At 42.3% G+C, this 13,315-nt stretch overlaps 1 protein-coding gene across 1 annotated transcript in view; it reads left to right on the top strand.

Moving 5' to 3' along the window:
* Positions 1-12,614: 12,614 nt before the first annotated feature.
* The window catches only part of TRIP11 (thyroid hormone receptor interactor 11), a 65,164-nt gene continuing 64,463 nt past the window's right edge, over positions 12,615-13,315 (top strand). Inside the window, exon 1 of the mRNA XM_052659841.1 lies at positions 12,615-12,884. Coding sequence (XP_052515801.1) covers positions 12,746-12,884 — 139 coding nt within the window. The 5' untranslated portion in view covers positions 12,615-12,745. The remainder of the gene's footprint in view (positions 12,885-13,315) is intronic.

Here is a 13,315-nt window from a genome sequence, read left to right as displayed (position 1 = left end):
TATTGCTAACTGAAAAGAGATGAGAAAATACCTTTTATTTATGATTATGAAATAGCTTTTACTTGGATAGAGACAGACTTTTTTTAAGTCATTATTTTGTGCCAAGTTAAGTTTTATGAAGTTCCCCTTACATAAAATTAGACCGTTTTATTTTAAAATCTAAAGTTTTCTTTTGACAATTGAAAATGTTTCAGAAGAATTATAAACTTTTAGAAGTGCAAGGGATGTTGGAGTTTGGTACTACTCCCTGAGATTTACAAACCAAAATATTTTAAGACTGGACATTTCTGTAGTTAACCCAAGTATGCTAGTCATATTTTCCATGGATATTTGACCTATATCTTTTCTCAGTGAAAAAAAAATACATTAATTCTTATGTTTGAATTGATGAACTACTTGATACAAAAGTGAAAAAGCGAATATACTTTAAAAAGTTTTAACCTTGAAAGTTTATAAAGTTCTTATATTACACACCCTTGCTAAAGCACTTAAAGGAATATAGGATGTTGACCTTCTTTTGTTAGGGTATTTTTTTAAAGCAGGGCTGAGCACACACTGGATATATTTGAATGTGTTTAGTTTGTTGTGAAATTGTTACATTTGGCAGGCAGACTCAGAATCACTAGTAAACTGCCATCTTGTGTGGATTGGCATAAATATTATTGAACATTTAGATTCCATTTCTTAATTGATTGGCTAGTATGTAAAGATGCCAATGCTCATAACCACAGTAAGAAAATTTTTAAGTTACACAAAGTTATAGTTTACACACGTAGTACGGTTTACTTTAAACCACCTGCAAGTCAGAAACAATGAAATTCACTGTAACTGTCCTGCTAACAACTTTTATTTATAGAAAGATTTCCATTTTGTTTTACCAATTGGGAACACCTTAATGTTTAATATTTAAACTATTGGTATCATTTTTCTAATGTATAATTTGTATTACTGGGATAAAATAAGTACCATGGCAATGCTAGTGTTATAAGTGAAGTTTAAACAAGCTTTGGAAATAACACTTTCACACTGATAGATGTCATGGATTTAATAAGTAGTTATTTATGTTTCAGAAATTCAGAGTAGTTAACATCTAATCTAAACCATCATTAAACATTTTTACCGTAATTAACATACAAATATTTCAGTAATGCAAGTAGTGTGAAAGGCTGCTGCAGGTAAACTGTATTTCACCTCTAAGATCTTGGCCAAATAATTTACAATTCACAGAATATTTAAGGTGCTTTCTTTCTTTAAAACTTAATTTTTCTTAATTGAGGCTTTATTCATGCCATAGTTAATGAAGAAAAACTCCAAACTAGTTGAGGAGCAAAACTACCCATACTCTACATTGTTTCATTTGATGTTAAGTCAAATAAAGTAAGTTTTATGCCAGTAAGAGCCTAAGACATTTCCAATGTCTGGATGTTTGATACTGTTTTTAAATAGTATCACACTAGTGCCAAGATTTACTAAATGTCTTAAAGTTGGCCCATTTGGAGGTGTGCAAATGCAAAAAACATTGGTTCTCAGTGCACAAGCAAAAATGTAATGATAATACTTGAAATTCCTTAGATTGAAAAATAAATCTTAATGTTTTAAATTCTTAAGAGGATTCAATCATTAATATTGATGACTTCCTATTAGAAACTTTGTCTGCAATTGGAGGGACCTATGGCCACTACTTTCAAAGTTAATTGTTGCAGCTGGGCCCTGACAGGTATGGAGATATTACAGATATGATCTTAATTAAGAAAAATCAGATTGGATTAATTATTTCAGCAGTATAAGTAATTTTTCGTATTTTCAAAATAAAAACTTTGCTTCATTTCTGGTCCCTTTGTAACCAGCATCTTTTGTTAAAGAAATGAATGAACTTGTGTTGTTTTTTAAATACACAAAATATTTTTGTTTCATTTTGCTTTCATGAATGAAAATATTATTGACATGGTTGTTTAATTCTTGAATTTTGATTTTTTTTTTCAAGAAAATGTCTGCTATTTTAATTTTTTTTTTTGCAAAATAGTCTGGCATTTTCAAAAATTAATGCTACTAACCACATCTAAATTATTGCAATTGGCATGTTTAGTTATCATAGTATGTCAATAAATGTTTAAGACCATGGATTCATAAGACAGGGAGTAGAAAGCATTTGTGAAACATATTTGGAAATTCCTGATTCATTTAGGAAGCACTTCACTTGTCTCTTGCATAGTTCAAAAGTGAATATTTTCAGGAATTTTTTTAAGGAGGAAAACATACATTTGAATGTGATTACCTAATTTCTACAACACTGGACTAGTAGGAATGCATTTTTTAAAATTACTGTTCTGTATAAGTAACCTTTGAAATTCAAGTAAAGAATTAAAGGCATCCTTTTGGCCAGGACACAGGTGCACTGTGGCAGTGCCATTTGCTCAGGACCCAACTCTGCAGCCCTGGTGTGTGTGCTCTCCTCTCTGAGTTGTCTTGCCGTTAATACACACACAGGCCTTCCTGTCTGGTCCTTAGAAAAGCCGGGCTTCCAAAGCACTGTTGAACACTGAGGATACTGTTGTTAATGTGGATGTTTGATGAGTTGTATTTTAAATATCAAAAATTATTAAATAAAGATAATGTTTGCTTTTTTTTACTTCCGTTTGTATTTATTGTTAAGTTCGTAGATTTGCCTTCACAGTGTGGTTGGAGCATTTACACCACTGAGAGCTTTTCAGAAATGCTAAGTTTCAGGCCACACTCCCACCTACAGAAACAGAACCTGCATTTTTAACAAGATCCCTGGGAGATTCCCACACAGAGTGAATGTGAGAAGCATTGTTTTATGGACGTGATAAATGAAGCTGGCTAGGGCCCACTGATAACTCTGTTCCAACTAACGGGTACCAGAGGGACCATTGTTCCTGGATCCTCTGATCTTTTCTGAGAGGCTAAGAATTCCATATTTTTATTTGAAATCTGTTTTTTAAATGTTGGCTTGATTTTTTTTTTCCACCCTGAGAGCCAAACAAAGCATATAGTAACAGTTTTTAAGAGTGCTATTTTTCCTCACTGAACTCCAGACACCGGACTCTCCTGGCTCAGGGTTATAGGATCCTCAGGTTTTATAATGACGGCTATCCATTTTAGCTTTAATTAGGGCTGGGCACAAATCTTGAAACAAAAATTTCCACTTGATGACGTGCGACCATCTTTTTAGTGTAACTTGATAGCCAAATGGCTCTGATCTCAACACCTATGGGCCTTATGAAATGTACTAGTTGATTTGAAGGCACATTTTATGTCAGCTAAAAGCTTTTCGAAGATTAGGGAAATTTGGGATTGTCCTTACTATGAAGATTTGCATGTTTGGGGATCCTTTTAACCATTTTGTGCCTGCCACGTTCATGCTCATCATTTTTAGGTAATTTGAGCCCAGCTGACCTTTTTGGCCTGTACTCTTGACAGTTCCCCTTAAGGCACAGTGGAACTAGCAGGGCCTCATTTTAGGTCTTCAAAGAAACCAAGTTCTTTCTCACCGCCAGGCATCCTAACACTCCCCTTGCTCTTTCACCTTTGCCCTTCTGACATCCTTGTCCCTCAAGATCAATGGCCACCTCTGCTATGAGGACTTTCTCTTTCAATTGACCACCACTCTTCGCTGGACCTTGTTCTCTCAAGATTGTTCCCATTCTCCCTGGATCTGAACCTCCCCCCCACTCCCCCCCCAAAAAACAAAAACCTTTGTCTCATGAACTATGAGAGAAAAACTATTCTGTATCATTCATTCACTCACTCAAGAAGACCTGTGCGCATTCCTGGCATGATTCTGGGTTCTTGGCACAGAGCCATGAATCAGACACTCTGCTCCGCTGCTGCTTGCATTCTGATTGGCCACGAGGCAGAGGAGACATTTAAATGACTGAGCGTGACTTCATAACATGTTAAGGGCTGTGCTTGCTCTGTGAGATACAAAGACGAAACAGGATGATGTGATAGCGTGTGACTGGGATGGAGGGCCTTTTCAGACTGGGTTCGAGGAAGGCCTCTGGAGGTGCCTTTCAGACACCAGGAAAATGAGGCAGCCATGTAAGGGTGTGGTGCCACCCTACCCGTCTGAGGAAACAGCAAGCACAGCAACTGAGGCGGGGGTGGCTGCTTGTCTCAAGAACACAGAAGGCTGGAGAGAGAGGCGGGTAGTGACAGAAGCTGGAGTATGCAACATGTTAAGAGAAGTCTAGAAAGCGTAGCCAGATTGTTCGGTGTAATGTAAATACAATCCAAACTTATCTTTGTAAAGCTGTACGTAAGATTTTTGTTATGTACAAAAGCCAGCCCTTCCTCCCAGTCACGCATTATCATATTATCCTGTTTTGTCTTCGTATCTCACAGAGCAGGCATAGCCCTTCACATGTTATGAAGTCCTGCTCAGTCATTTAAATGTTTCCTCTGCCTCGTGGCCAATCAGAATGCAGCAGCGGAGCAGAGTGTCTGATTCATGGCTCTGTGCCAAGAACCCAGAATCATGCCAGGAATGCGCACAGGTCTTCTTGAGTGAGTGAATGAATGATACAGAATTGTTTTTCTCTCATGGTTGATGAGACAAAGGCTTTATTTTTGGTGGGGGTGGGGGGCATTCTGACCCAGAGAGAATAGGAATGTACTCCAGGTTTTGTACATAACAAAAATTCTTATGTACAGCTTTACAAAGTAAGTTTGGATTGTATTTACATTTTATTACACCAAACAGTCAGGCTTTGCTTTCTAGACTTCTCTAAAATATCCCAAGCCTCTTTAAAAAAAAAATTTTTTTTTAAACACCATTAACTACATCTTTGACTAAAGAGCATCCCATCCCAAATTAATTGAAAAGCTACTGGAACTGATGAAGGAGGTCAATAAGTCAACAAAAACCAATAGCTTGTTTGTATACCAGCAATAGCATGTTAGAAAACAAGATGCAGAAGTACCAAGCCTAACAATGTCTAATCCTTGGAACACCAGATGAGTCATAGGTTCCAAGCAGAGTTAAGTGGAATGGCCCTTTTTTCAGCCCTCAGCACATATCGTCATACAGGCTCCAGACAGCTCTGCTGGTGACCAGAGTCCTGCTGAGTCTCTCAGAAAACAGATCAGAGGGATCTGATCCCATGTTGTCACTGTCTCCGTTGCATTCCTGCCCTCTCAAAATAAGGTACAGTTTCTCCAAAAGCTGTATTTCTATTCTGCCCAGGGAGAGCTCTGTCTCCAACAGGGAAACCTTCTGAGGGCCAAGGCAGATTTAGCTTTTTTTGACCAATCATCTCAAACGTCTTCCAGGGGCTTCCAGTTAAGTACAGTTAAGTGATTCCACATATATGAAGTACTTAGGCTGATCAAATCCATAGAGACAGGAAATAGGATGGTGGTTTCGAGGGGCTGGGTGGAGCAATAAGGAATAAGGACTTACTGTTCAATGGGTACAGAGTTTCAATTTAGGAAGATGAAAAAAGTCCTGGAGATGGATGGTGATGTCTGCCCAACAATGTGCATGAACTTAATGCAACCGGGTTGTATACTGTAAGATGGTAAATTTTATGTAAATTTTATCACAACTACATAGGATGGACTTCCCTGGTGGTGCAGTGGGTAAGAGTCTGCCTGCCAGTGCAGGGGACACAGGCTCAATCCCTGGTCTGGGAAGATCCCACACGCAGCAGAGCAACAAAGTCCACACACCACAGCTACCGCACGCACACGCTGCAGCCACCAAAGCCCGTGCACCTGGAGCCTGTGCTCTGCAACAAAAGAAGCCAGGGCAATGAGAAGCCCACATGTCACAATGACGAGTGGCCCCCACTCCCACAACTAGGCAAAGCTCCTGCAAATGAAGATCCCAGCCAAAAACAAAATTACAAAAACAAAAATTACATGGGATTGATTACTGTATTTACTTCCTTCCAAAATCCCACCTAAATTAAAGAAGAAAAAAACCAACCTCAGGTACAGAGAGACCAGTAGAAGAGGTGAATTCATTGAATTAGATTTGACCATCATAGAAAAACCTAATACAACAACCACTTTACATGCTACAAGTCTTTAGGAAGTGTAGAGATTGCCAATCCAGGGGTGATAGGGTCACACTGTGTCAGGAACGTGTTTTCTGTATTCTCATGGCTTCCTTTGCTAATGTCAACTCATGGATCCAAGAGAGCTGCTGTGATGCCCATGATTACTTCTGCATCTCAGCAATCAAGAAGCAAAAGAAGGGTGGAAAAAGGCCACATGCCCTGTCTTTAAGGTTACCTCCTGGAAGCTGCACACATCACTTCCACTTCTTCGACATGGGCCAGAAGTGAATCACAAGACCACTCCTAGCCACAAGGTGGTTTTCATTCTGGGTAGTCGTGAGTCTTAGCTTGGGCACACTTGAGACAGACCTTGAGATAAGGGAAAACTATTTTTCAAAAAGTGCTCTCAGGAAAAAAAAAAAAAAAAAGCTCTCAGGAAGGAATGGAACAGGTGTAGGGGAGTGGGAAAGTGAGATAAGAAAAGGAGGTCAAGCAAGCTTGTAAGAGTAAACAGAGCCTCAATCCCGCAGACAGGTCCAGAGGCAGTGTAGTTCCATCTTTGAGATGCTCCACGGTGGGCATGGGAGTTGGGCCATTTTAACATGCTACTGAACAAGATTGTGTTTTAGCACTCTTGGGCACAAGCAATGTGGGCTCTGGCAGTCCAAAGGCAACCCTCTGCCAAAGAGAAATAGCTGCTGAATTTAGGGAGTAAAAGTACCCCAAGAACAGGTCGTGCACAAAACTGGTAAATGGATGATGGGATCAGGAGGAACACTGGCATCTTCTGTTGTGCCACAGGTCCAGGTAAAAAGTGAGGATTCAAGCACTGTGTGCAAAGGGGTGAACAGACTTTGGGGAACAATTAACAGTCACTGCCATTTGAGGTGGGGGCTTCCCTGGTGGCTCAGACAGCAAAGAATCTGCCTGCAATGAAGGAGATGTGGGTTTGATCCTTGGATCAGGAAGATCTCCTGAAGAAAGGAACGGCTACCCACTCCAGTATTTTTGCCTGAAGAACCCCATGGACAGAGGAGCCTGGGGGCACCCAGTCCATGGGGTCGCAAAGAGTCAGACACGACTAACACTTTCACTTTCTTTCACCATTTGAGGTGCTAGGAGATGTGAACTTTTTTTTTTTTTGAAGATGGAAAGTTGATACAGGAATGAGCAGAACTGAGGGAGCTGCATAGCAAGTATTAAACAGAAAGATGTCCAACAGCACACAGGACAGGGAGCAGCAACTGTCTTGGAAGGTAGGGGTGAGATGTGGACTGAAATCAGGAGGGCTGGTTAAAAATACTTGAAAAACAGCTGTTTCCCTAGAGAGGGGACATTCATCAATAAAAAAAGTTTTAAATAATTTGCAGAGCTGAAAGACATGGTTTTAAAAAGGGTTTGCTAAGTGCCCAGCACAATGAGTGAAACGACAAACAAACCCACCCAGGGCACATCCTTATTAACTTCAGAGCATTATAGACAATAAGGCTACAGCTTCCAGAAGGAAAAACAAGGCCCAGAGAACAGGTCAGAGGAGAGTGGAGCAGGGAAACAGAGGACTCTGGGTAGAAGAAATGAGTCTAAGCAAATGATAGAATTCTTGATACCTTCTTGAAAACAGAATTAGGAGTATGTTTTACAATTCTGTTGCTAACTTTTAGAAGGATTAGTGATTCTGTAAAAAACAGAAAAGGGCTTCCCAGGTGGTGCTAGTGGTAAAGAACCTGCCTGCCAATGCAGGAGACATAAGAGATATGGGTTGCATCCCTGGGTGGGGAAGATCCCCTGAAGGAGGGCATGGCTACCCAACTCCAGTATTCTTGCCTGGAGAATCCCATGGAGAGAGGAGCCTGGTGGGCTACAGTCCATGGGGTCACAAAGAGTCAGACATGACTGAAGCGACTTAGAACACATGGGGTAACAGAAAATTATGCAAATTTAAAAGATAGAATTTGTTAACTTCAGGAAGAACAGGTTGAAAAACAAAGGAAATGTAATCTTAGTACACCATGTGGCTCAACCAATGAACAACATTTATGTAGGCATATAAGGTAAACTTCAATTTGAATTTTTAATTGGTAAATTAAAATTTTAATTTTACCAATAATTATGATGTCATTCTACTGGGAGCTCAAAAGGAAGGGAAATAGAGACAGGTGGTAATATAAAAGTTCTAATCTTTTATTTTCTGTAATTGAGAGTAGGTAGATAATGTCAGAAATCATGAGAAAATAATGAGAAAATGGCAATATAAGTATCATGTTTAGAAACTGAGAGAGAAAGATCAGACTATATTTTTAAATTCTACTCTAAAAAATCATTTTTTTCTTTACATAAACATAAAAAAAATGGGTTATTTTCTTTTTGTATAAATAAACCCGCTTGGATGGTTTCTTCAGAACAAAGAGACTGCTCTCCCTAAGAGAAGTGTTGATGATGCTGCCTCTTGAGAAATGGAAATCAGTTTGCAGTTGATAGCATTTTTTGGTTCAGTTCAGTTCAGTTCAGTTCAGTCGCTCAGTCGTGTCCGACTCTTCACGACCCCATGAATCGCAGCACGCCAGGCCTCCCTGTCCATCACCAACTCCCGGAGTCACTGAGACTCACGTCCATCGAGTTGGTGATGCCATCCAGCCATCTCATTCTCTGTCGTCCCCTTCTCCTCCTGCCTCCAATCCCTCCCAGCATCAGAATCTTTTCCAATGAGTCAACTCTTCGCATGAGGTGGCCAAAGTACTGGAGCTTCAGCTTTAGCATCATTCCTTCCAAAGAACACCCAGGACTGATCTCCTTCAGCATGGACTGGTTGGATCTCCTTGCAGTCCAAGGGACTCCCAAGAGTCTTCTCCAACACCACAGTTCAAACGCATCAATTCTTCGGTGCTCAGCCTTCTTCACAGTCCAACTCTCACATCCATACATGACCACAGGAAAAACCATAGCCTTGACTAGACGGACCTTAGTTTTTTAAAAAGAATCTTCTATCTGTTGAGGTTACAAAAATCCTAGGTTCAGAATTTCAACTGGGCAGCCTAGCCCCACCACAGGGAGCCATTCAGATTCCTGGGCTGCGTCTGGTGTGTCTGCTGTAGCTGGGCTTGTTTTGTTCCTCATTAAGTGATGATGAACAGCCTTATTCGCTACCGGGGATTTTGGTAGGAAAACGAGAGGGTCATCAGCCCAAGCTTTATCAAATTTGTACGACTTTTGTACAGTAAAAAATGTCAAACGTATGCGAAAATAAATGACTCCCCTATGTACCCATCAGAGGATAAGATGGCTGGATGGCATCACTGATGCAATGAGCATGAAGTTGGAGAAACTTTGTGAAATGGTGAGGGACAGGGAGGCCTGGTGTGCTACAGTCCATGGGCTTGCAAAGAGTTGGACACGACTGGGCGACTGAACAGCAACAAGAACAATGACATGTACCTATCACCCAGCATCAATAATGACCACGTCCTGACAATTCTTGATTCATCCACCCTGTCCCCATTTTTTGAAGCACATCCCAAACATCACATCATGCTATATGTGTGTGTGTATTAGTCCCTCAGTCCTGTCTGACTCTTTGCGAGCCTGTGGGCTGTAGCCTGCCAGGCTCCTCTGTCTATGGAATTCTCCAGGCAAGAATACTGGAATGAGTAACCATTCTCTTCTCCAGAGGATCTTCCTGACCCAGGGATCGAAGTCGGGTCTCCTGCATTGCAGGCAGATTCTTTAGCATCTGAGCCACCAGGGAAGTCCATCATGCTATATGTATCAGAATCATATTTTAAGTTTCTTAGACCATAGTCCATCGTACTGAAAACAATCCTCAATAAAGAGGATTTTAGACATAGCTTTTATGTTAATACCTTAATACATTATATAAAGGCATGTATTTTGTTTTCTGCATTAACTGCAATATATTTATGGCATGACATGAATTTATATAAATGACACTGCAGAGAATTTACATCTCTAGGAAATAAGAGCTTGATTTACACCAAACTTTTCACTGTTATACAGGAACCCATTGAGGTTCTAAGTTCATGTGACTCCTTTTCTCTAAACAATTCTTCATTCTACTTTGAGTAAAATCTAGAGTTCTTATACCCAATTATCAGGTCCTACATGACCTGTGCACCCCTATTTGAACATCTTGGTCCTCACTGGTTACTGCCTTTGTCCAGCCCACTCTGCTCCAGCCATCCTTGCCTTTTTGCTAATCCTCTAACCTGGCAAGAATTCTCCTGCCTCAGGACCTTTGCATCAGCTGGACTGCTCTTTCCCAGATACCCGTCTCACTGTCTTATTTCCTTCAAGTCTCTGTTCGAATATCATCTTACCCGGGAGTCCTGACCACTTTTGACAACATTTACTAGCGTGCTCTCTCCCCTACATCCCTTCCATATCATTCTTACCCGGTTTAATAGTGTTATTTCCCCCACAGCAGTCATCATCATGCAATACTTCATACATTTTCTCATCAGTTCCTTCCCAGGAGAATGCAAGCTCCATGAGATCAGGGACTTTGTGTATGTTGTTTCTCCTGCTATATCCCCAGTGCCCAGAATAATTTATTGTTGTTGTTCAGTCACTCAGTCGTGTCCAACTCTTTGCGACCCCATGGAGTGTAGCAAGCCAGGCTCCTCTGTCTTCCACTATCATCTGGAGTTTGCTGAAATTCATGTCCATGGAGTCAGTGATACTATTAACCAACTCATTGTCTGCCCATGAATAACTTACAGGTCACCTTTATGTCATAATTTTAAAACTTTACACTTAAAATAGAACTCACCATGTACAGGCACTGTTCCAAGCTCTTAAAAATACTACTTTATTTAATCCTCCAAAAAACCGCAGCCTGTAGGCAATATTATTTATCATTCCCCAACTTACACATGGGAAACTGGTACACATAGAAGTTAAGTAACCTACCCAAGGTCACACAGCTAATAAAGATCTAGGCAGTCAGACCCCAGTGTCTGCACATCTAATCCCTGGGCAAAGATGCCTTTTAAAAATATATATATAGAAAAAATTTAATAAACACTTCCAGTACAAGATACAAATTTTATTCTAAAAGCATTCAGATTTCAGGGAGGGCTACTAGTCTTTGGACATGAACTTGGCAAATGCTGGGAGGTGGTGAGGGATAGGGAAGCCTGGCACGCTGCAGTCCACGGGGCTGCAAAAAGTCAGATGTGACTCAGTGACTGAATAACAACACTCTTCCTTGGTGCCATCATATTTCAAACACTGGAGGCATTCCTAATGTTCCATTCACAAATAATGAAATCTGTAATGACCCCTGCTGTGAATAAAATCAAGGAGAAAGGTGCCAGGATATTAGGTTCTATGCTTAAAAGAACTGCAGACCTATCCTATTTTCAAAGTCAAAAATGTGGCTGTCTCTCTGGCCAGGTAGTGTAGGTCCACATAGCCCTGCAGCAAATGCCTGAGTCACGTGACCTTTTTTCCTCTAGGGAAGGTGTGTGCACCAACTGTGTAACTGAGTACCCTGGGAGGGGTGGGCCCTTGCAGGTCTACTGTCACAATACCCTACGAGAGAGTTCACATTAGAAGAGCATTTCTTCTGCATAAAGTTGCCCCGCTGTCCTCTTCAGAGTTACTTTGAAACAAGTAGTCTGTATATTTAACTTTACAGGTTAGGTTGGTTTCACGAAAAAAAAAAAAAAAGCTCTTTTTATACTAAAGAAGGCATTGGTTTCTCTGCTGCCTTTCTCTGCTGGAAAGGCAGCGGAGAAAATTTCCACTGTGAAGGTAATCAACACAAGTATGTTTGCCGCCTGGACATTTGAATTTGCAACCCATCCTTTTTGTGTAGCTTTGGTTCCTACCGTAGTCCCCAGTATACAGCGGCCCTTGACAGGGTGTAGAATAATTGTCACAGTACACGTGTGATAAGTTATGTAAAATCCACTTCTGATCCGGTGGAGGATCCCCGCCCAGTCTCCTCGCACCGCTGCTTTCGCGAGGGTAATAGGAATTAACACACTCAGGTTTCCCCAAGAATAAGAGTCCGTGGGGTTCCCAGGCTACGCCGGCTTCGGGGGGCACCCACTGAGGGTCCCCTCTGCCTGAAACCCAGCTGCACTTGGCGAGAGCGCCGCGTCGCCGCTGGTTCCGGTTGGTATTCCACCTGCTGCCAAAGCCGGCGGGCTACGTGGAAGTTGACCTTGCCCTGGGGCTGGAGGCTGCGGCCACCGCGGCCGCAAGCAGTCCTCCGCGATCCCATGTTCCCCTGCGCCCAGGACACGTCCGGCGGCTCTTCAGGCTCTTCTACGCTATCACGGCGTCTCTCTATGATCCATAGACGCGCTCCTAGTGGGTGTCATGGCGGCCGGCGTCGAGTTGGCAGGAGTTGCCCACGGAACTAGGGAAAGTCACTGAAGCAGAAGCAGAAGTGGCCTAATCCGGATGGTGGGAAGTCGTGAGAATGAGCGGAGGCCCACGGGGCTGACTGTGTCACTGGAGGCAGGACCGTGGTAAAGTCTCAGGCCAGGCCTTTGCGTTTCTAATCAGAGCCCGGCTGTTGGTAGGATCCCCCGAAACCGGCGTGGACTGGGAACCATTCCCCAGTCGTGTTATCGATTCCTGAGTGTTGTGATTTGGACAGTCCTGTGGAGGCAGCGGTTCGAGGACATTTGGCAGAGTAGTCCGACGACGCTGGCTGCTTTTCTCGGAGCAGAGCGGACCTTCTCTAACCCGCAGCGATGTCGTCCTGGCTTGGGGGCCTCGGCTCCGGCTTGGGCCAGTCCCTGGGTCAGGTCGGGGGCAGCCTGGCTTCCCTCACTGGCCAGATTTCAAACTTTACGAAGGATATGCTGATGGAGGGCACGGAGGAAGTGGAAGGTAACAGCTGGGGCGATGGAGGGAGGGGTTTATTGGGACCCTGGGAGCGTCCGTTTGGTCCCCAAGCCCATCTGTCATGAGACGCAGACAGGTCTAGAGAAGCGTCACTCCGCCCTTTTTTCTTTACATTTCTCCTTTTGCCTCTTTAAGTGATCTTCTCTAATGAGAGACCATTAGGGTGGGGGGGTGGGGGGGTGGGGGGGTGGGGGGGTGGAAAGAGTTCTGGTGGTTCTCCTTTGAGTACCCGGGATAGCTCAGAGCAGAGTCAAACTGCCCTCACATCGCGTAGAGTTTATTTTACTTTGGTTCATCCACACCCACCGCTTACTTTGGCCTTAACTTGGAGGCGGAACTGATTTTGATCCTCTTCCTTTATACCGACATAGTTTAAATAATCATTTGTATAATGACACGTAGTCACTTTTTTTGGC

This window comes from Budorcas taxicolor, chromosome 21 (assembly GCF_023091745.1).
Source record: "Budorcas taxicolor isolate Tak-1 chromosome 21, Takin1.1, whole genome shotgun sequence".
Classification (NCBI taxonomy): Eukaryota; Metazoa; Chordata; class Mammalia; order Artiodactyla; family Bovidae; genus Budorcas; species Budorcas taxicolor.
This window is presented reverse-complemented; position numbering and strand designations above follow the sequence as displayed.